The sequence below is a fragment of the Zonotrichia albicollis genome, chromosome 3 (assembly GCF_047830755.1).
Source record: "Zonotrichia albicollis isolate bZonAlb1 chromosome 3, bZonAlb1.hap1, whole genome shotgun sequence".
Classification (NCBI taxonomy): domain Eukaryota; kingdom Metazoa; phylum Chordata; class Aves; order Passeriformes; family Passerellidae; genus Zonotrichia; species Zonotrichia albicollis.
This window is the reverse complement of record NC_133821.1, coordinates 57,586,550-57,611,918: the sequence shown is the minus strand read 5'-3', so window position 1 is coordinate 57,611,918 and position 25,369 is coordinate 57,586,550. Positions and strand designations below refer to the sequence as shown.

Genomic DNA, 25,369 nt, shown 5'->3' with positions numbered 1-25,369 from the left:
TTAAAGCAGTCAAGAAACAAGGCAATGAGGGTGAGCAACAAACAGAGGAAGAGCAAAGAGACAATGACTTCTCTCCTAGTCACCTAATCCCCATATATGAGAAGTAGAACTATATCACGGATCAGCTTGTGGATGGCAGCCTTCCATCAGCTGGAAATTGTTATGGAAGGAATGACCTATATTGCACAGATTATTACTGGATAGTTCCCAGATGAGTTAACACAGCAGTTGTGACCTAATTAAATCCCATCCCTGACGTTTTGCTTTTCTATTTGCATATACATAACAAGAACATAATATTGTAATACTTAAAGTAAATTGTAACATGCAGCAAGGAAGAAAGGAACAACTCCAGTGGCAAATCAGCATAAGAGAATAAAAGAGACCCATTATCCACATTTAAGTCACAGACCTTGCAAATGCAAACACTGACTGTGGAGGCCTTAGGAAACCAACCAAACAGCTCAGGTAGACAACATGATGAAAGAAAAGTCCTGCTGAACATAATCAGAAGCTGATGCACAAGGGAGAGGCACTGGAGCTAATCACACATACACACACAAGCACTTTACTTCAGCTGCAACAGCTCAAGAGGAGTATCTTGAATTTTTGAGGGCTACTCAGTGAAACCACCTGCTGAACATCAACTGGAAGCCAAAGAAAATGTGACACATTGAAAGACTTTAATTCATGTATTATTTTCCCACTAATTTTACTAGCTACATGGTTCTTCTATTCTCTTTTTTTAATCCTCAGTCTGATGCCATGGCATTAGTTTTGAGTTGATCAGATGCAAGTTATTTTAACTATATTATTATCAGGGTGTTAGCTGTATTGTCATCAATGCTATTTAGCTGTGTAACTGCAGTTGCACCTTAAACTAACATCCTTTACCTTTTACTCTAAGGTCTAAGAATAAACAATAACATCCTTTACCTTTTACTCTAAGATCTAAGAATAAACCTTCTACATGAACTTTACAATAAGTTGCATAAAAATCAGTTTACATTGCAGAATATTAGATCTCTGAATTGTACCCCAGTCTGTAAGGAGTTGCATTAACTTTTGTTCATACTAGCACTGAATGCCATAAAATGCCAACTAATTTCAAACCAATAAAATAAAATTATTTTTCAAAACCAGTAGGCCAAAATATTTTCTTTTAAAGATAACATTCTTACAGGCAAAAATCAATCATCTAAATGGTTAAGGACTTGTGTCACTTGGCAAATATTTTCAGAAAAGCACAAGGACTTCATCTTCCAGGATAAGACCAATTACCCATATTTTAGAAGAGACTTTCTGACATAACTGAACTGCTGGCTAAGTTTCCATTACTGCATATCTACCGTCCTGATATTTTGTCAGAGACAGGATACTAAACTAGAATGATCCAAACTGTTTAACAGTCTGTAAGCTTCTTCTATACACATTTCCTCTGCTCAGCAAGTATTTACTTTTTGCTGATCCAACTAATGTATACCTAGAGTCTGAAATGTATTACCCTTAGTGATTCCAGCCTACATGCTGGGAGCCACACAGAGAGAAACAGACATAACAGTGAAGCAACCAACAATAGATGAATGGTCAAAGAGTACTGAAAGACAAAGTCCAATAGCATATTCTTGCCTTTCAGTTAAAAGTTTCCTGCTGGGTTTTTTTTTTGGTTTTGGTTTTGTTTTTTTTTTAAACTACACACCTCTTCCATTCTAAGCTTTTCACCAGTTTATTTCTATCATTAACTCAATTTTCTCTTTAACTTTATAGTTCACTTTTGGAAACAATCCAAAACATTGTGTGGAGGGTAGGGAGGTGGGAGGAACATTTAATGTTTTAAAGGATTACCAGATTTAGGTGCTACATTTCGAGGTGTTGCTTTTCAGCAGTGCCATTGTACCATACTGTCTGCTATTTCTCTAAATGTCATCAACTTGTCAGCTCATAAGCAGGTGTAAACCTTTGTTCCTCCCCAAGTTCTCATGTTCAGTGATGTCAATGGAAGTCTGCAAAGAGTGTTGTGTCAAGAATACTGGGGGTTTTTTGCAAGCAATTTAAAGGTAAACATTTCTCTTCAAAATTAATGTCATTTTGTTGCTACAGCAAAAGAAAGCAACAACACATTTCTAACTGGATTATTAAAAGTCCTGAAAACAGAAGAGGTGCCTGGGAGGCTGCACTCAGAAAGCACTTAAAAGCCCAAAAATCACTGGAATGTGCAAGTAATGGAAGAATGGAAATGATAAAATAAACCAAATAAAAATATCCAGACGTGGAGAGATGAGCATTTTATACCAAGCCACACACATCCTAAATTCCCCACTTGATATTTACGTCAGGCAAAAAGTCCTCTGTTTGACTTTTTATAAAACAAATATATATTCTCATAATGCACTGAGATTTACTAAGGAAAAAATGAAATTCTAGGATTTTTTTTTTAAATCAGTGATCTACAGAAAGCCAGGATAGCAAACAGAATTTCTGTCTTTCCAGGTCTTGTTAGGCATCAGCAGAAAAAACAGGTGAATGATTTTAAACCACCAGTGTGTGAGACTGTTGCCTTACTGACTTATCACTTCAAGCAGGGTTATACTATCTGAAATACTAAAAAAAAAAAAAAAAATCTTTAGTATTCTTTAACATATCTCTGTCTCCTACAGGAGTGGAATATTAATTAATTATATGAAATATGAATAACTAAACTTTTAGTGCTGCTGAACTGAATTCAGAATCGAATGCTTCGTTGTTACACTAAGAGATGACAGGAAAAATTGAAAAGCATTTGACTGCGTCTTAGATAAAAAAAAACAATCTTAATTAAATTTTTGAAATCAAGTTGTTATTCCAAGAAGAGAAAAATGTTTGCAGACAAAGGGGAAGGAAAAGAGCATCTTAACTATTTCAGTGGAAGAGAGATCAATCCAAGTCTGGATTTAATTGCTTTTTAAAAAGATGTGGATCTGGAAGCCTTCTAAGGAGATAAGAACTTAATACTGGGTGAGGTATTATAAGAAAAAGTAATAAAGTTCCACTATACTCCTCTAGAGCTATTCAGTTGGTGAGGTATCAAGGCAGAGAATTATGACCTTCACCTTCACTGAATGCTGTTTCCAGTAACTTCAGTCAGGTTGTTTGGCCATTGGTTCTTCAGAAACTAAGTGCAGGAAGAGGAGTAACTAATTTCTGATTTTAAGTCTGCAAAATGGTATTTCTGCTGTTGCTACTGCCTTTCAACCTAGCCCAGCAAATGAGGTATCACTTGTCACATTATTTGGATGATAATTTTGTTGCAATCTTGGTTCCTACTTGTTGTGCATACTATGATACAAGTTCATCTCATTCTGAAATTGTATTAAGCATACCTGGAAACAACAAGACTTCAATTTTTTTTTTTTTTTTTTTGCTGCTTAAGTAAATTCACATCTGAAAAGATGAAAAATATTTAACACTAAGTAAATGAAAATACACAAAACAGAGAGCATATCTATAATACAAGTCTTGGGATGGAGAACATTAGTTTCAAATTTAAAAATAAAAACAGAAGAAAAAAGAAAGGGGCACCAAATAAAGGATTCCTAAAATACAGAAGAATCTTTTCCCCCTCCTCTCTCTTTTCTGTTTTACTTCTTTAACCTCTCCCCAAATGAGTGATTTTTTGCTTTAACTTGACAAGTATTTCACAGTTTCTCAAGCATTTAGCAATGAGGGTCTAATTGGAAAGTGCCAGGTTCTTTCTTATTGCACTTTATCAATATTGTTAAGGGAATGATGTAATTGTTTGGGGTTTGGTGAAGACATTCCATGTCACTTCAGTGTTAATACCAGGCTGGAGCCTTCCTTGTCTGCCTGCGTAAGCTAGATAAACATAGACCTGTGTGCTTTCTTCTCATCTCAGGATACTTACTCAGAGAGATCTTGGAACATATGCCTATTGTGAGCTAAACATTTCACTTTTCATTTTTATCCATGTGCCAGAAATCCATTCCTAGGATAAACACTTTACATACTGACACTCTTAAAGTCACTAAACACGATAAATAAAGAGAGAATACATCATTTCAAAACTGATTAAACATTTTCTCACTTGTGACAAATGAACAGCTATACACTGTATGGAGTCCCTGGAGCAGACATTCCATTTTCTTTGTCTTCATTTTCTGTGTAAGATTAACTTTCCATTTCAGCTCTTCTATTGCACAACTGAGATTTTTTAAAATACACATTGCTGCATTTTCCCCAAATCATTATTCATTTCAGAAACGGGGTTTTTTATTGCTACAAGATCTTTTCTTCTGGATTTTTGTATTTTAATGGAGACAAACTAACAAAGAAAATACTACTACTAATACTAATACTAATACTAATACAACTACTAATACTAATAATAAAAAATCATAGTTTTTAATGAAAGCTAAAGAAATGCTCTCCTGCAGTAGACCTGAACTTATACATAGATTGAAGTCATCCACTTCAACAAGGAAAATCCAAGCACATTAATCACATTAACTTTGCTTCATCTAATCCATCACTTTTCCTTGCACTACTTGCTTGTCTTGTCATCCTATGCACTGCTGTCTACCTATGATTAGTCAAATGCAACTAATCTTTTATTTAGCTTCTTAAGCTCCTATCATCTTTTTCATCCACCCCTGACAAAAAGGATCCCAAGCATTTTATTTTCAAGCTAAATTAAAAATCTTACTGAAATAATCACACATAATACTAAAACTGTATATGAAGTTGTCTCCAGTGTTCTTACAAAAAACACTAATCTGATCAAGAATTTCAGTGGGAAGGTGGAAGGAAGAAAGAAAATATTCTTGCTAGATATTCATGGAAAGGAGGAGCGATGAAGCAGATTTTTCTTCTTTGACAAATTGTGTAAAAGGAGCTGGGAGAAGAAAGAATTAGGGATTAAAGTCAGAAGAAGCAGACCAAGCTGAACAAGAATTCCTAGAGCAGTTTGTTTTCTTCCCCATCAGGATAATAAAACCAGTAGAAAGTTTTTGATATGATGGTTCCAGTCTTGTCAGGGAAAACGATTAGAAGGGAAAGTGAATTAGATACCAAAAGATAGTGATAAGTCACAAGATTTCTGAACAGATTGAAGATTCCACTGTCATTAGATTTCTGTCACCTTTGGATTTGTATTCAAATCCACTTCTGACAAAACAAATATTTTTTTTAAAGCGCAATTAGGCATCACAACAATCTCCTAACAGTGCCAACTTCTCTCAAAGTTTTATTGCGAAGGAAAATTTTGAAGATAAGAATTATGTAACCAAGCAGCTAAACAAACCTAAGAAATGTCAGGAATGCCTTTCATATACTTGAGCAAGAGGCATGATACTAAGCCAAAGCAATAATACCCTAATATTATCTCAGCTTGTTAGAGCATTGTGCTAACAGCACCAAGGTTGTGGGTTTGATCCCTCTAGAGGCCATTCATTTAGGAGTTGGACTTGATGATCCCTGCGAGTCCCTTCCAACTCAGAATATTCTGTAATGAAACTTAAAGCAACACAGACCAGTTCAAAGCAGCTGTCTGTGATTCTCTCATACTCCCTTTCCACACCCCTGATGTGCCACTCAAGGACCCACCATCTCCCCACAAGTAAGAAGGGAGGCTCTTGTGGCACTCACTCCCCTTGGCTTCTTTTTCAGGTACTACCCCAAGGTACACGGCCCAAGGAAATAGAGAAAAAATGTACCAGGAAAGACATCAACCACCCTGTGGCATTACTGCAGGTAGCAAATTTGGGTGTTGAGGCCACAGAATGGCTGACAAACCTAGTGAAAACTAGGAAGTTTTATAGTGATATCTTTTAGAGGAATCCTATTGAGAGACTTAATAATTCTGGGAATATAGAATGGATATATGCATTAGTAGTTATTAAGTGATAGCTGTAGCTAGTAAAAAAAGAAAATGCTATTTTCAGTGAAAGAAAAACAAATACAGACTGAGAGTTTCCCTAAATTTGGGGTATAAATGCTGTGCACCATATTTTGATCTCTTGCTGATCTGAGACTGATAAAAATCTTTCCCATTTAAACACTGCTGCTAGAGAAGTCTCCAAAAAAATCAGAACAAACCACATGTTGTGCAATGGAGTGAGGTTCCCAGTTTTGAAAACTGTCTCAACTGCACAGAATGAAATTTAATGAGGTATTTTGCTTTCTGCCACAAAAAACAGTATTTGAAGATCTATTAGCAATTCTACAATGGAAGTCACATTTAATTTTACATTTAATTTGTTTATTACAAAAAAGTTGTTTTTTTTAATAAATGAATATTTTATAAGTACAAGAAATGGTACCTAATAATACTTGTTTGGGGAATGCAAAATACCTCTCAAATGACCATGATACTGGTGTAGTATGAACAGTGTTTTCTCAGTCCAAATGGTATACTCTGAATTTATTTTTACATAAGGTTAATGCATTTTCTGAAAGACAGGAGTAATGTACAATATTCATTTAAATTGTTCCAAACTTTCTTCATTTGCAAACTAAAATTCACAATAACTAAATATCACTTTTCTTTCTAAATGCATTTCTATATCACTCAAAAACACAGTAATACTGGCTACCAATACATCAACTGCTAAAAACACCATATTTTTCAAAGAAAGGTCTTATGACATTACTCCTTCTTACCTTTTATGTGTTTCTGTCAGTGACTTCTCTTCATTTTCTTGGTCTATTTTGGCTGTAAAAATACAATCAAATAATTAGGAACAAGGTGAAAGATAGAGATGTTACAGGATAATTTTAATTTTACATATGTCATGTGTAAAATATATAGAAACCACCTGAGGATATACTGATGTAGATCAATTCTAAGGAAAAAAACAACCAATCAACCCCCCCATTCAACAAACAACCACACAAACAAAACAACACAAATTTTGATAACCCTATTAAAAAGGAATCCAAAACCACCAGTGCAAATAGAAAGCAATCCAAAACTCAAAGCCTTGAAAAGGAAAAAAAAAATTTCCCAGTATTCTAAACAACAACCAAATAATGAAATTGACTTAAAATCAGATCTTAAATAATGATTCCAAAAACTCAAATGATACGGGAACTTGTCTACCAAGAGGAGGAAAAGCTGAGCAAAGAGAAGGAAGGATTCAGCCTTACAGCTTTTGTACAAGTTGTGTGGAAATTACAAATGAAAACTCTTCCCTCACCCTGCACACACAACCATTAGTGAAGTACGAGAGCTGAAGCAGGCCTGTATTGAAAACATGATTACTTTTACATGAAGGATATTAGCATTTAGTGATCATGTGAAGGAAATTAATATTTTACTTGTATCATTTTATATATAATTAATATTTTAATTGTATTATTAATACAGTAAGAAACTGTCCTTCCCACACAATGGTGAAAATATTCTCCATTTGCCACATGATCTCTCTTTTTTTTTGCCCACATTTCACTAAATTTAGATGACTGAAAGAACACCTAACAAAAAATCTATAAGAACATGCATGTTAACTTAGGCATCACCAATGTGCAAAGCAATTGTCCATCTGCTCTGAGCATGAGCTTAAGTGAAATTTATACTTATGCAGTCATTCAGGTAATACAACTTAAATCTCATTTGAAGTCTGCATGCTTAAACAGAAAGCTCTTTTAATTTGGTACTTGGCTCTTTGTTCAGTCTGCTAGACTTCTGGACTGTTAATTTGCAAGAAGAATTACAGTATTCCCAAGAGTCAGAAAGTTTTAAAAAATGAAAAGGCTTTGAGGTGTCCTGGTAACAAATGTCAGTGCTATAACATTCATATAGAAATCTAAAAAAAAAGGAACCTTTCAGCTATTTTGTATTCCACTTTCCAGACATAGCTCTACAATATTAACTCATTAAAATTATTTTTCTGCATCATAGATACACTTTCTTTGAAAATTTTCAAATTTTTTGAAAAAAGCAAAGCAATGGCATAATTAAGATACAAAGATAATCACTGTTTTTCAGTTAAAATGTTTCAATCAACAGTAATTTACAAACATACACTGAAATAGGCATGTGAAATCTGTAGCAAGGAAATACAAATGGAATTGCCTTATACTTTCCCCAGTCACAACAATGAGCTTTGTCTAGTGCTGCAAATGCTTTTTATTAGTAGCAATGTAGTCTTCTGAACAGTAGCACTGCTGACTAGTGCCCAGATATTAGCAGCAGGAGACACTAGATTTGGTAATCATTACTTGAAGTCTTGGGCTCCACCACCGTTATCCTGAAAGTGAAAAAAAAAATCCAGCAAACCACAGAAAACCTGAGGGAGAGATGGGTAAATGTTCTCAAGGAAATTGAAGAGCATGTGAATCCTGAATGATTACAGGTTTCAGTACCAAATTGAATCTTGGCCCAGATTATTCAGAAGGTTTGTGAGGGCTCACAACCCTTCTGAGTGAAGTTGAGCCCAGAGCTGAGTGAATTTGGGCTGACTTAAGACTTTTTCTTGAAAGCCTTGCATTGCTTTGGATAAGAAACCAGGTGAAATGTGGCAGCTTTTACAGAATTTCATTAATACTTTTCTTTTTTTCCATACTTTAATCCTGAAAATCAAAGTATGACCAGTAAAAACTTATAGTTCAAAAGAAAAACTGCACAAACTCTCTGGATGAAACAAGATCAAATACCTCATTCTGCATTAACACAATCACTAAGTATCTGTGGATGCAACTCTCAAATAATTCTATAACTGAAAAATGCAATTTGGACTTCTTTCACTTAAACAATGCTTAGAAATAGAGGCTACCATATTCCATCCTACAACAGTCTTGTATACTGGTGCATATGTTGCATTTTTAGGATATAAGTATTTTTATAATTTCCAAGATTGATGGGATGGAATACAATTAGAGTTGCCTTGTTTTAGGTACTTTATTCTTTATTTCAAATATTCTGCACAGGTTTACAAATAATTTACCCACCAGTAATGGAGCAAAAATTCCACAATTTATTTCTCAAAAGAGTGTAAGCATCTTATCCTAAGCTTATCAAAGCATGTCAGAATATCCCCATTTGGGCACAAGTTTCCTTTCAATTAAAGAAAAAAAATGTTATTGTGGTCCAGAGAAGAAGAAAAACAAAACAAAGCAAAACAAAACCAAGTTATTTCTGGTATCTATACTTTCAACAAATTAATAGAGAATTGGTATTACACAATGAAAAGAAACTGTAGAAACCTTGAATGGCAGAGATGCAGGTAATAAAGAATTTTCTCTAAAGAATTTCTTTGTAGTTTGTTCCAAATGCAATGATATTTTTGATCCTTCCTCATTTTACCAGAAGATATTACACAGGTAAAAATTTGCAACCCTTTTGCATTATCATTTTTCTAGACAGAAAAAGTTAAAGATACTATGAAAACAATTCGTCTTCCACAAGTCAACAGGTGGCACCAGTGAAAGAGAAAATACGGTATATGCACTCAGATCTGTCCCTGTCCAAAGAAAATAATCAGATGACTGCTTTTGCACTAGACACAGTTAACATCCAAGAGCTGTAGAAAATGGCTAGCTGAAGATATGCAGTGAAATTTAGTTGGCAAGGGAAGAAAACCTCCTGTTATCAAAACAACATAATTTGTCCTATCCTGGATACAATGGAATAACTATTAGATGTTGAAGCAGCTGGAGATTGTTATAATCTGTACATTGGGAATATTATCACCTGATATTAGTGGTTATATGTACTTTGCTCAGTAATAACCACCCCATTGGTAAACTACTTCAAATTATGTTTTCCTCTTTGACTAGGGGCAGGAAAAATTTAGTTATGATGGATCCAGTTGAATTGTCCCAGAATGCATTATACTTCATCATTTCACTCAGTATCCTGCATCTATATCATCACTTCCTCCTCCAAAGCAATTCATCACAGGTATAAAAAGAGTGCATGAAAGGCACTGGTTTGGCTTCTTCATTCTTGGCATATATCCATTAAGAGCCAAATACCAGCTAAAAGTTGCCCACTTTGGAGGAAGATTCAGGGGAAAAAGTGCACTTCCCTGTTACAAAGACAACACCTACAACAGGTTACATGAAAAAAAAAAATAGTAGCTATACCCAGTCCACAGTGATCACAACATAGTGATCATCAACGGCCAACACAGAAAAATTAGATAAATCCTGGGACACCATGGCAGCTGACTGTATCTGAGCACTCTCTTCTGCTTCTATAATTATTCTCTATCTTCAAGAAACAAGATTATTTCAAAAATATTATTTGATTGTCTTTGAAAAACATTAAAGAAATCTTGTAGTCATGCAGTATCCATATCTGCTTTAATATATATTTCCAATCCATCAGCTAATATAGCAGACACTGCTTAGATGTAGGAATTTCTGCTTTTGAGTTAGTTTTTTTCCCAAATATTTTATTGGCTCATCATATTTTCTAGCACTCCCAGCTAAGAACTTGATTCTTGACACTAATTGCTGAAGTACATCCAAATAAACTGTTCCAAATCTATTAAAAACTATATGATAACAGGAAATACTAACCCCTCTATTTTGTGTAATACATTGGTAAGCAAAAGTAGCAGATTTATATGTTGGCTTTCACACACTGTATATATTGTAGGACTTTTCATGCAGCTTTCACAAATCCTGAAGACATATATATTCTGAAAAATCTACTCCAAATTATATAGCTGAAAAATGACCTTAGGTCACATTGAAAAACATGGCCATCTCAAAACTCACAGCAATTTAGAGTCAAAGTGACCTCTAACAGAGTGAAGCGACCTTATCAACGGTTTACAACATGCACTGGTTTAGTTATATTTTCCCTTTTTAGTTTGAAAGCATCTTTAATGCCTTCTTGTTGGATGACATTCCACTGTTTGCCTGCTTTTTCCATTAAGATACCTTCAGATTATTTAAAGTTGGTCTCCTTTTAGAGCGAGGTCTATACTTCCTAAACACTTTATATATTTGGTCAAAATTCAAGTACATTCCTTCCTCCCTACGTCATTGCTTACCAAGTGTGAGGACTGTACTATATCCAAGGCTCTTATATAAATTCTTTTAACTACAGGACATATGTATCTCTTCAAAAATTACTCACATCAGATGTCCTAATTTCTATTCTATCATTTTCTTTTTTTTTTTTAATTTGCTTAAATTTACTGCTCGGTGTTTCATAATTGGGGCATAAAACTTGATTTCATGCAGCTCAAAATGAGGTTTCAAACAAGATCTCACAAATGAAGTCTAATGAACTGAATTCTCAAATCTTCTGTCCTTATCAGGACATACCCACATTCCAGAATGATACGTCATTGTTTTTTGCGTTTGATCTTCCCATTCTTTTTTTGATTACAGTCCTTAAAATGTTCCATATAAACATCTACAAAGGCACATATATGAATAACTATACTAAACTGACCTAAACATTTGTGAAAATGGGATGTATCTCGCCAAACTGAATGTGAGAAATAGACACAGGCATTTTAGAAAATGCTGGTCTTCAGAAGAATTGTAAAATTCGGTTTTCTGTAAACAGTATTTTGTTTTCAAGAAGCCTAGAAGATTAAATTAAATTAAATTAAAAGGGGCTCAAATGCAAGATATAAACCATTGATTGACCACAAAATTGTCCCCTCTAACCTCAGTGGATCATTGTGGATGTTATGCTAAGTTCTCTGCAGAAATCAAGCCACACCGTGGATGAAGACAACTGCCAAGTATCCTCTCATTTTCAGTACAAAAAACTTTCTCTGCTAGTCTCCTCCAAATTTAACCACTATATCTCGTGAACGATATCTGACTTTTAAAAAGCTAATGACATGAATATATCTATTTTCTATACATACAGACCATTTTTTTCTGTGGACAGATATTGCAAAATAACATCTGATGTCTCTACTATTAATTGTTGTGATTTCTTGTTTGAAAGTGTGATATTTCACTATATCATCTCTTTCCCAGGATTAAAAAATCTAAAAAGAAATATTTGACTTACAACTAACTGGAAACTCAAGACATACAACTGTTTTAGACTAGGATTATTGTGCTCCAATGTTATATACATATTATTAAAAAGCAGGAAAATTTATAGAAATCCTTTTTACTGAAAAAAATCCAAACAAATAAAAGAGAAAACAATCACTAATATTTGTACAAAGCCTTGTTGGAGATTTACAAGAATCTTTAAAGAGGATATATTTTCTTCCACACTGGTGATGGGTGAATAGTAGCTGAGGCTTTGAAAATATACCAAATATTTCCACTGGGAGAGGCACAATTTCCAAAAAGTCCCAACAAAACTAAACTAATAACAAAATTGAGGGAAAATTGCCTTTTTTCTTAAAAAGTGTACGGAACTTCAGGTAGTTCACCTGTCACTTCTGACCCAGCTTCATTAAGGCCTGAGGTGCCTGACAGAGGCCATGAGGATACCTTCTGTAGGTATCTCAAGCACGTGACTAAGACAGAAGGAAAATGGATGTAGAGAAAATTCTGAGTGAACTACCAGCACAAGCAAGAGCATGCAGTTACTCTGTCATTATCAGGGTCTAAGGTCCAAGTTTACAAGAGCTCTGTCAGTGCTTCTCAGAAAATTCCCCTATTCTCCTTGGTAGTACATATACTTTCAAACACCCTCAGGAAACACCAAAATAACACTTTTGTTTTTGGCAGTTAGCATACTATTCAAGACTTTGTTTTGAAAAAACTTCAAACACCAAAGCAGAATAGCAAATACCCCTGAATCAATAGAAAGTTCTTGAGAAAAGTTTCTTTCTTCCCCTCCCCCTCTACCCCTACTCCCTTTTAGACTTGAATTTGTTTTGACTCAATTTTTGGATTTTGTTGGTGTTTGTTCTCTTTGCATGTTTTATTTAGTGTGGTTGGGCATGAGTAGCGCTAGGAAGAATTAAGCCATTTTGGATGGTCACTATCAAAAAGGAAGTGGGTTTTGGGGAAGACTGAAAAGTTAGACAATCATTAATTTTTAAGTAATGACAGGGGCTTGTGCTTAGTGGTTTTGTGAAAAAAAAAGGCATAAAACTCAAGCTGAGAATTGAATCTGAAGTATGCAAGGGATTTGATGAAAAAAATAGACTCAAAGTTAGCAAATAATGATTATCAATGCCCTCTATGTATAAATGTACTAGATAAGCGTAGTCACACAACAAGCTGACCTGTTGGTGCCTATTCAGAAAGTATTCCAAGTAGACCTTGCAAGTCTACTCAAACTGCCTTCAAACACCCTGACAGAGCTTTTGTTCCTCCAGAAGTTTTTGTTGTTGGTTTGTGGTATGATCTTGACCCAGTGATTACTGTCTGTAGTCACCGTCTGGCCCCAATCCCTGCTGCAATTTAAGCTATTTCTGCTGAACCAGTTTCAAAGAGCTATGAGTAAGGAGATGCACGAAACTGCCATCCCTTCTGATCTCCCGATCTCTCTTAAGGGAATATCACATCTTCTCAGGTAATTGAATACAGGAATGCATCTGAGTAATCTCAGATGGAAGGCAACAAGAATCCTTTCATCTGCTTGTCTATGTCCTAAATATTTTTGCTTTTTTCCTCTCTTTTTATTGAAAGTGTTAACTAGTATTTGTTTATAATTAGCTATGAATGTGCTTTCCAGTAACTTTCAAGTGGAGCCAGTTTTTGGGTTTTTTTTTCCCAACAGATACAAAGCCTTTTCAATGGCTCATTAGAGCTGTGTTACTATAGTTTTGAGACTTTCTATTTACACCAAAAAAAGATCTAAGTACATTTGGATGGCTGATTATCAGGTAAATTCAGTCTAAGAAACCCTTACAAGAGTATAAAGCAGGATTTCTTCTGGAAATCTTATCAAGAGTCTTACATCCTTCCATACTTCCTATGACAAATTCATAAAAGGTTGTAAGCATGAAGAATACCTATTCCCCCTCCCCCATTTTGTGAGATTTTTATGCATAGAGGTAAGAGAACTGTTGAATAGAACGTTTAAATTTAAACACTCAGACCCCAATTTCTTGAATGTAACTTGGGATAGAGCATCCAATATGCTGAATATTTTTCTAATGGTGTTGTTATTTTTTTTAAACCTATGATCAGATAAATACATAAATATTTACATTGATTCAAGCCCATTATACTTCCTTATGGTGTGATACCCTCGCACAACAGGAATACAAATTATGTGCTAGCTCCATAGATTGTGAGCAAGATTTATAGAATCATAACTTAAAACTTCATTGAATATGCAAGGGCAAAAACTTGAACTTCCTTAAAAGTAAAAAACAAATTAAACTTAATAGTCTATACAAGGAGTTTTACTTTTGATTCAGTATTCATCAGCAAGTGGTCCAACCACATTGCCAAAGTTGCAGAAAGAAAAGGCAAGGACTGAGAGAATGAAGAAGACTGGGTTTGAGACTAAGGAACCTGAAGGTACACAAGCTCATGGGACCTGATGAGATTCATCCATGCCAGAAGAAATGGCTAAGACACTATCCATCATATTTGAGAAATTGTGGCTGTCCAGTGAAGTTTCCAGTGACTGGAAAAGTGGAAACACAACCCTCCATTTTAAAAAGAGGAAATAAGGAAGACCTGAGGAACTACAGCCCAGTCAGTCTCAAGTCAGTGACAGGCAAGGTCATGGAGCACATTATCCTGAAAACTCTGCTAAGGAAAATGGAAAATTAGAAAGTTATTGGTGACAGCCAGTATAGCTTCATTAAAGTGCAAAGACTGCCTGACAAATTTGGTGGCTTTCTATGACGGGGTTCCAGTGCTCATGGGTAAGGGAAGAAGACTGATGTCATCTGCCTGGAATCATATAAAGCATTTGATACTGTCCCCCACATGGCATCACTGCCTCTCAACTGAAGAAATATAGGCTTGACACATGGGTCACTGGGTGGATAAAAAACCTGCTGATGCTCACACTCAGACACTTGTGGTTAACAGCTCAATGTCCAAGTAGAAAGCACTGACAAGTGGAAGGACCCAGAGATTGGTTTTGGGACTTTTAACAGCACTTTTTAACAGCTTTGTCAGCGACATGGACAGCGGGATTGAGGGCACACTCGGCAAGTTTGCCAAAGACACAAAAGCTTTGTGGTGTTAGGAAGGGATACGATCCAGAGGGACCACAACAGGCTTGAGAGGTGGGCCTGTGTCAACCTCACAAAGTTCAACAAGGACAAGTGCAAGATCCTGCACCTCAGATCAATCCTGAGTACAAACACAGGTTAGGCAGAGAACGGTTTGAGACCAGACAAGAGGAGTAAGACCTGGGGGATTTGCTCGATGAGAAGCTCACCATGACTTGGCAATGCATGCTCACAGCCCCAGAAGCCAGCCATGTTGTAGGCTGCATCAAAAGCAGTGTGGCCAGCAGGTGAAGGGAGGTGATTCTCTCCCTCTATTCTGCTCTTGGGAGACCTCACTTGGGGCACTATATCCAGCTCTGGGGTCCCCAACCTAAGCAGCAACCTTTTGGAGCAAGAACACAGAAAATGATAAAAAGGCTGGAACGCCTTTCCTATGAAGACAAGAGAAAACAAGGCTTTAGAACTGCCATACAGTACTTAAAGGGGGCTTACAAGAGAGTTGGTCAGGAACTCTTGTATCTAATGAACAAGATGTACAAGATGTAGATCTAATGTATCTAATGATACTCCTTGTATCCAATGTAAATGTACCTTCTTTCAGTCGGAAACCATTTCCCCTTGTGCTATTGCTAAATGTTCCTAAATTGCTAAAAGGGGGACATTTAGCAATAGCACAAGGGGAAATGGTTTCCGACTGAAAAAAGGTACATTTACATTAGATACAAGGAATAAATTCATCACTGTGAGGGCAGTGAGACATTGGAACAGGCTGCCCATAGAGTTTGTGGATGTCCCATCCCTGGAAGTGTTCAGGGCCGGGTTGAATGGGGCTCTGTGCAACCTGGTCTAGTGAAAGATATCCCTGTTCATGGTAGGGGGTTGGAACTAGATGATTTTTAAGGTCCCCTCCAACCCAAACCATTCTATAATTTGTCAGCGTTAGAAGGATGACATCTCCTGTCAGCTGAATTAAGGGAGAGAAAATTGGGACCCAAATACAACATTTAAAAAAACTCTGAAACATAACAACCAAAAAACCCCAGCAAATCACTCTATCATACTTAGCTATGTATGTTTAGCAGCTACTCACTGTAATGTTGTCATGTCTCATTCACACAAGTAAAATACATTGTATTTTGCGTGCAGCTTTGAGCTCCTCACATGATGTGCCCTGCTACTGATATTAAATCCTATGCTGCCTAAAAGTCTCATTCTGGACTAGGCAGGAAACAGATGTGAAGACAGACAGCATACCTATGACTAAATATATGTCTTCAGGTACAGTAAAGATCCAGCAAGAGAATTGTTCATCTGTGAGCCTGGACTTCACAGTGCAGAAGAACATATGCCATTGTGATTAGGGCTCAAGAAGACCTAAGCTTTAATATCCTCTTATTTTTCATTCTTCATCCCAGGAACTATGTAATTAAAAAATCTTATTTGATTACATTTTTACTGGAGAAGAGATTTAAAATGTGAGTTTTCAGCCTTCTGCAACTATCCAAAAAGTTTTTAGCAATCTTTTTCAGAAGGCATTTTTTTTCATAGTCTTTTGCGTTGGATGACTTGTATCATGCTATTCTGATACTCATACATTGATCTGTTCTCATGTGATGACAAAATACCTTTTTTAACTCTACCACACCTGAGCTGTCTGAAACGACTGTGATGCCTACAAAAAATGATTATATGAGATCCTGTGCCAAAGAATAAAACAGCTGACAACCCCAGTCTAAAAGTTTAGTCTTTCATGGGCTTTGAAGTGAGGAAAGGCTAATTCAGTGAAGCCTGTCTAGTGTTGCAAATACAACACAATCTGAATTAGGATTATTATGTAAAATGCACACCAATGGAGGTGCTGACATCTGAAGTAGGAACAAGTTTATATCATGCTGACATTAAACTATTTATCAGCATTAAGATGTCAGTGTGAGATTACAAGAATACTTTCAGGACAAAAAGAGCAAGTTTTAAAAGCTCCTTCAATAATTCAACAAAAAGAACATTAACAGAAAAATGCAAACATTTATAAAATTAAACTGCTAAGGTTGAATTCCTGCATCTTACGTTCTAATGAGTTTATGTTGCTTGCCCTTCATATTCCTCCAACATTTTATTCTCAAAGGAAAAAAAAGTATTTTTTAGATATTACTAATGAGGATATTTTGGTAATCATAATAATATTTAAAGTGAGTGTCTCCACATAAACTACTAATATCCAATCTCTTAATGTTCCGTGCAATTTTTTAAAGAAAAACAAAAGCATATTTATTCATATATCTTCCTAATCATGCTTCAGTCATATTTTCCTCAAATTATTTTTAGAAAAATTATGAACTACTGCTATGTTCTCCCTTATATTTATCAAATTATAAACACAATATTTAAAGAAAATGAAATCTGCAAAATCAATCATTCTGGGTTAGAAAAGGCCAGAATTCAGATTACCATAGCAGCACTCATTTTGCAATCATCTACAGTATTTCTGGAGCCAGGAACTTAACCCAGACATCCAAGATTCAGTCTGATGCTTTAGTCTCATTCACAATCCATCATTTGATGATGCACAGCCTTTTGCTACTTGACCTAAGAGAACCAGTCATGACCAACTATCTGGTTGCAGCTACAGCGATAAATAGAACTCACTGTGATTTATACATTCCTTTAGTAACACTTTGGAAACTGGGTTCCTGAATGCTCTTCTAGGCAAAAGAAGGAGGTAGTTACAGACAGTTCAACCAACAGGACAATTTTAGCATCTTTATCCTGTAAGATCATGAGGATGTGACTAGAATTAATGTCTGGAGAAGAGTCTATACTCTTGGGTCCAGCAGAACAAAACCTGGTGCTTGTATTCACTTACAATAGCAGAACTGCAGTTTTGCAAATTTAGACTAGAAGGAACCTAAGACTGAATGGCTATCCTGTGGTCCAAAACTTAAAATCACACTGGAATAATTCTTATTGCTTTTAAATGAACTAGCCAAACATCAGAAATTTTCGTTTTTACTTCTGCAAACAATGCTTGTACTTCTCCCATGGCATAATGTTTTTTTTTTTAAGTCTAAAACAAATTATATTGGCTTGGCTTCTTAATATGATGTAGGATGATTTGCTCAGATTTGAAGTCTGCAGCATTTTTACAATTTATAGAATCTCAGTGGAAAAGCTGTGATTTCAACATACTGAGTCTTCCCACTTCCCTAAAAAGACTTGCTATTCTGAGGGAGTGATGGCTGCTACCTCCTGCCATAAGTTTCCTGCTTTATCAAGCTGACAAGAATGCACAGCCAAGACAGCACCTCAACAGCACCCAGAGACTGCTTTTCACTGCAAACTTAACCACAGTTAAAACCTGAAGACTACGAATCATTTGTGGATCATGCACACACAATTCTTTCGGTTTCAGCTGGCTAACCTGTCCAGTGGGGCAAGGCTAAAGGACTACTAACTGCTAATGAAATTCCTCTACAAACCATGTGATAATTAGTACCCTCAGCATTTCCCCACTGTCTCATGTCAGACTCATTTTCACCAGAAAAAGAAGTGATTTCTGAAACTGTCCAAGCTGGTAGATGTGATCTCTCATGTATTTGCACCCCTATCTATCCACAGCTGCATATGGAACAATGGAGACAAGGTTACCAAACAGTGCTTTGCTTTCAATCTCTCACATTCAAATTGTGATAACATGTGAGGAATTAGTCAAAGACAGAAAATGTGACTATATATGATATATTGGGAACATGCAAATTTTAAACTTCTACTGTTTGGTATGAATAAATTTTCATTGGAAAGGACAAATTTTATGGGGTAAACCATGCTTGCCAATATCCACTAAGCCAATGTAGAAAGGAGAGCACAGGTAACTTAACTTTCTGCTAAGTATATTGATCACTATAGGAATGATCATGAAGTCCCTCAAGAAAGGACTGGCATCCTGTCACTAATTTGCATACTTTAATGCACATGCTGGCTGTTTACCTTACTGACTTGGATAGCAAGACAAATACTGAACAGCCTTCATCACACATACCACTACCACTTTAATCTAAAAATTTCATTATTCTCAACACGTTCTTGCCTCTTTCCCTTCTTTAGCATTCAAATGAAACCATCTTTACAATCAAGCTAGAGATATGCAACCTTGTTTTGTCTCTGATGAAACTAATAAAAGTGTTAACATTAAAAAATTATTTTTTAATTAATACATAATTAGCAACAATCTGCTAGACTAGTTGCAGTAACATAACCCAAAGTTATCTAGCTGTGTGTGGCAGTTACTATTCTTATAAAGCATTGCATTTCTAACCCCTTGCCAAGGATATTTAATTTGGTATCCAAGTTTTCTTGCCTGTGGGAAAACCATTTTCCATTTTAGCTGCATGCAACACGTATAAGTGAATATGCTGTAAGTAACTAGCTCCTTTGAACTTTTGGGTCCCATTATGAACACAAGTTATCTACTCTGAAAAGGCATCATATAAACATGCCAAATAATTCAACCTTATGAAAAATGCTTTTCATCTGAATTATAAGTTAAAACTTTTTTCTGACTTTGGAGAAACTGGAACTTGAAAAGATAAAAACGTAAAGCTTGATTTTTCTTTGCCCAGAGCATATGTTATATAAACAAAAATCCCCAAAAGGTGCCAAGAATTGTCCCTCTGTTTTTCTAAATGATCACGTGTGCAGTCTAGCTGAAAAGACTCATCGATTATGTCTACACAAACAACAAAAGCCCCTAGAAAAAATATCTAGATCAAAAGCTTGTCAAACACTGAACAGGAAAGAGAAATCCTGCTTTAAACATGGCCTCTTTCAAGTCGGAATTCAATCCCATGAAGTAAAAACAAAGGATTTCATAATGAAAGGTATTTAAATTACTTTATTTTTGGAACTTAACCAGGGATTCTTTCTTGCTATATGTTAACCTTTGTCTTTCTTACATTAGGACAGAATTCTGCTTAATAGGCCCTACTATTTAAAAAAAAATGTAGAAATTGTTTAGTCACACTTTTACTATGTTCACAATATACATTTCCAATTATTTTCATCAACATGACAGTGATATTTTTACTGACATTATGGGCTTCTCCCTTTGTTAACCACCTAACAATATACACTATTTATATGGGAACACAGCAAACCTCCTAATGGATGTGATGGATATACCTTTTTCTTTTCTTTTTCCTGACTCTCCTAAAGTACAGACACGTAGTCACAAAAGAAATAGCATATCCTTGCAAAACCAGATCATTATACAGCATATATAAAATTATAATCAGGAAAGTGTAGCCAGATATCATAAAATAAGCATAAGTATAAAGTTAGATACTTTTAAAAATATGGTTTCTAAAAGAAAAAACACAATTTTCACAAATTTTACTTCTGCTGAAACACAATCATAAAATCATAGAATGGTTTGAGTTGGAAGGGACCTTAAAGATCATCTAGTTCCAACCCCCTGCCATAATCAGGGACACCTTTCACTAAACAAGGTTGCTCAGAGCTCCATAACCTGGCCTGAACACCTCCAGGGACAATCCCCATGTTTGATTTCCTACTCTGTTAATAAGGTTAAATGACATGATTTACAGCATACCAACAGTGATATCTTGCAGACAAACTTGTGATTTGAATGTCCCCTATCTATACATAAAAACTATAATATAAACCTAATGCAAAACACTTGCTACATGTTCAATCATACCACTACTGAAATATTTGTATGCCATACGTACATAACCAGAATTCAGCTTGAAATTTGTTCATACCTACTAGTGCTGGAGACAACACCCTGATTGCCAGACTTGTTTTAGAAAACAGCAGTTCATATTTGATGATTAAAAATATTGGGTGTGCTCAATTTATTCCCTGTAATTGAGAGTCCTGTAGCATGGATCAGCACATGTGTAGCCCGGTTCTGTCCCCTCCAACCCAAACCATTCTGTGATTCCATAGGTATTCCACTTATAACATTTGGATAGATAGTCATCTTGGATACTCTAACCAGGAAGATATAATGCATATCTGACAGGCCTCTCAAATACAAAGCACGTTCAGTTAATAAATATTTCTAGATATGGTAGCTCTCAGTTAATGAATTGATAAATCAGCACTAGAAACAGAATTCTTACATAATGCCTGTTCAGGAGACAAAAGGTCTTCGATTATAAGAGGAAATATTGAAGCAGAATGAGCAGCAAAATGTTAAAATTATGTTGGTGTACTCATCAGGGTATTTTAACCCTGATGCATTGAATTCTGACTTGTACTAAAAAGCAAATTGGTTGATGCAGAGTAGAATTTCAAGAGATGCTCTGACATACATTAGTGAAAACCCAAAGTTATCCGTATTTCCTATAATCTCGTCAAAGAAAAGTCTAGTAAACCATAGTCTATTCATTTTAAAAGTGTTTTTCTCCTAATATTCAGGATGCCAGTTGATCCTGGATATTTTTAATATATTTTTTATTGCAGTGTTATTCATTAGTCACAGCCAAGTATTTCATATGGATTTGCAGTATATCTGAAAAACCTTTAACTACTTTCTTTATGCTTATTCCATGTTTTTGGCACATACAAAAGAATTATCTCATTGGAATGAAGTTAATGAAACAAATCCAGCTTCAATAATTTTTCAAGGAACAAAGGCTGTAAATTTGTTTTCTACTGGAATGTTGAACTTTGAAGATCACACACTCAAGCCAATAGCATTTGTCTTTGCTGTCATGCAAAAGAGAGTGAGTCACCTACAGTACAAGAGAACAACTTTGTAAGTCTGTTAGAACTGTGTGGCATCTGATCAAACTAATCCATGTCTTTCTATGATGCCAAAATAAACAGTCCCTTTCCCACAATGTATAAACATTGTTCCCATAACTTTCCTTTGAAATGTCATGAAAAGGTTAAGCGACGTTTCATTATTTACCTTGACTAATGAATTGCTCCATGTTGTCTTTGAAAGGCTGTAGGTGCTCTTCTAGTGATAGCTGATAAACTTTTGCTGCTTCTGTCTCACATGCTGAAATTGGAGTAACAGATTAGTTTAGGATGACACATCATAGCATGGATCTGCATACTATAAGAAAAGACAGTTTAATTCATATCCAGGGAAACCAGTGGAATATGTGCCTCAAACACACTACAGGTACAAACACTACGATAATAGAGTCAGGAACAGTCATGTTCCCAGTAAAATGTTTTTATATGCAGATAATTTGTGGCCAGTGTGTGAGTTTAAATAAGTGGTAGCAAAAAATTAACAGAAGTATCCAGTGATTTTGAGGGAGAAAGACAAATTTAAAGGGCAGAATTGTATGGGAACAAAATTAAAAACTCAGATTCCAGGCTGTATTGATATACCTGCCCCCAGGTAATAGTGCCTGAATTAAATAAGGTTCAGATGCAAAACCTGCACCAAACAGCAGAAATGACCTTAATTTAGGGAGTTAAGCCAGAGGAGGCCTTGATACTTGATAAAAACACAGATGTGGTGAAGAGTTCTGCATTTTTCAAAAGTAAAGGAGCAAAAGGACTAAAGTGAAAGATTGTAAGAATACTCATGGCTCGAACTCTCTGAGAGAACTTGAACAAGAACAGCTTGTTTCTTATTGGACTAAAAACCAAGACCGAGAATCTGGAGCCTAAAACAGCCCTGACACAGCAATTATTTGTGGGTAAGGTGGTACCTTCACACTTCCAAGCTAATTTAATTTGGGTTAAGAGAAGACCCAAGACTTTAATTTCAGATGAATGTTGAGCTCCAATTACTACCATAAGGGAAATATTTTTAGGCTGTGACAAGCTCCTATCATTCAAGAAATGAATCCTCCTTGATTCTGTCTCAGAATTTCCAGTTCAAGTGCATACATTCCAAAACATGCATTTCCTTGCTTTCTGTAATTTGTCACTAGAATATAAAGCCCCACTATTCATATAAGCCATTGCTATTCCTCATTGTAACTGAAGAATTTAGAATGTTGATCTTGACGAAGGTAGTACAAAATACCAGTTCCCAGTATTTCTTCCCAAATGAAGAAGTAAGATACTGAGTAAATGCTTGCGTCAGAAGGTATGTGAGAATACAAACAGCCTTCTAAATGTAATATTTTTTATCCTCAGCTTCAAACTCAAATACATTTATCTCCATGACCTGCTCAGCTAAACATCCCAAATATCAAAGGAATAGATTGGCAAAGGGAATCTGCTGTGATGACTTCATAACAAAGTTTTGTCTAAAGCAAAAGCTTGTCTGATCATTCTTAACTGACTTAAAACCTGGTCTTATGTTCCCTATTCTCATGTTTAGTTATTCTCTCATTTTAGCAAATATATATACAATTGAAAAACTTAGGCAAAGTTAGCAAATTTTAAAAACTCCATTTGCTTCCAGCAGATTTTAAATTTTCTTATATTGAAGGAATTGAAAGGTATTCAAGGCACCACAAAAGAGACTCATATTGGCAGTCACAAAAGTCAAGCACTAGGTAGAAAGTGATGTCACAAGACTGAATTGCCCAAACAGGAATAAAGATACTTTTTGTTACTTTAAAGCAAGGTGAAGGTTTCAGTATCCTCTAGTCCCAAATTATGCACTTGAGGCCTTCCAAAGATCTCAAATCCTAAATAGAAGTTGGCAAGGGCAGAGACACCTTTTCTCTAGATCTCTAAATCAATTTTAACCTATAAGCAATACATGAAGAATGGAAAGGACCGATAGTACATCTAATTTCATCTCCTCTCAAGACCATGTGCTGCAGAGAACTTCATGCCATTTTTCACAGAAGCAATCAAACCAGATTCTTGTGGGTAATTCAAACTGGTAGCTTTTTTGCCCATACATACATATGTGTCTCAAATGCTTCTGACCTGGAAATTGATGTGATATTCTGTGCTCAAAACCAGTTCAGAGATTTAAACAAATTGCAATTCCAGCTGTATCCAGTATCTCAATAATTCATCTCATTCTCTATTTCTGTGTTAAAATACAATTAATTGCATATTTTTCAAGCTATTGTCTTAGCTTGCTCATCCTATATTTTTGTTTTATTTTTATTTCAGGTCAATTTAGTAAAAACATATAAAGTTTCATTACAGCCAAGAAATCCAACCTATAAAAAAATAAAAAAGCAAGCAGACTAATGAATTATCCTGGATGAGTAATTAACAGATCTATTAAGCTGTTTTTGTTAAGTAATTCAGAAAAGGCATACTTATCTATAGAAATCTTCTAGAAGTCAGGTGGATTTTCAAAATAGTTTCAGATATTAGAGAGCACACCTTTAATTGAGATTTGCTAGACTGTTTGTATTAAAGTTTTTATGGAAGCTTTGAAATTATGTCCTTAATTTTCTAAGGTTCGGACTACTCAGGCTTCCACAGGAGATGTGGCTGTGTCCTACTTGTCCAAAAACTATAGAACAACTTCATCACGCCTTTCTCAACTTCTTTGGTGCTTTCTGGATCCCCTACAACTGCAACCTGTGACTTTAAAAGAAAGTTTAGACTTTATCTAAAGGAAACAATGCTGGCCTCATCAAAAGACACACTCTGATGAACCCAGCCACAAATACAGAAAGAGCTCCTAATTTTCTTCTATTTATTTTTTTTTTGGAATTGTAATGACTTACACTAAGAACTGCTGAGTCTTCAAGGGCTTCCATAGACAGCTCCTTGTTTGGAGTTTTAAGGACAGTAAAATATGACTCACAGATTGACTGAAAGCCTGGCTTTAGTTTACATCTGGTTTAGGTTTAGGAATCTGCATGTGGCATAGCTGTAGCAATTAACCCTTTCAGTGATAACAGAACAAACAGATAGAATTTGTGGATGTACAGTTGTAAATGAGTAGGTAAATGTAAAGATTTAATTTGGTTAAAATAATACCTGTTTCTGTAAAGGTAAGTGGTAGAGATAACTGGAGCACTGACCCAAACCGCTACTGTTGCTATTATTTTGCTATTAATTACTTTGAGTGATTTGGCATTATTTTATAAAAGACTGAAGGAATTTTTTCACCAGAATATGGATCTATGGATGATAGAAAAAAAAATAAAGGATCTATTTCTTAATTGGGAAATATCTTCATTCACATTTGTAGCAAAACTATTAATAGAGATTGACAAAACCACAAACATTTCAAATTCCGAATGTTTTTGATGATGCAATTCAAACTCTAAAGAATACAATTTTTTCCTCATTTCAATTCTCTCTACTCCAGCTCCGCCTTCTCTTGAAACTTGAAATACTAAATATTAAAAATATTAAATATTAAAAAATAATAAATAATA

At 35.4% G+C, this 25,369-nt stretch overlaps 1 protein-coding gene across 4 annotated transcripts in view; it reads right to left on the bottom strand.

Annotated features, from left to right (window-relative positions):
• The window catches only part of FMN2 (formin 2), a 151,603-nt gene that overhangs the window by 26,124 nt on the left and 100,110 nt on the right, over nt 1-25,369 (bottom strand). For all 4 annotated transcript variants that reach the window (XM_074537542.1, XM_074537540.1, XM_074537543.1 and 1 more), the window contains 2 exons: nt 22,009-22,101; nt 6,655-6,706 (listed from right to left, as the gene is read on the bottom strand). In XM_074537542.1, the coding sequence (XP_074393643.1) occupies nt 6,655-6,706; nt 22,009-22,101 (145 nt within the window). The remainder of the gene's footprint in view (nt 1-6,654; nt 6,707-22,008; nt 22,102-25,369) is intronic.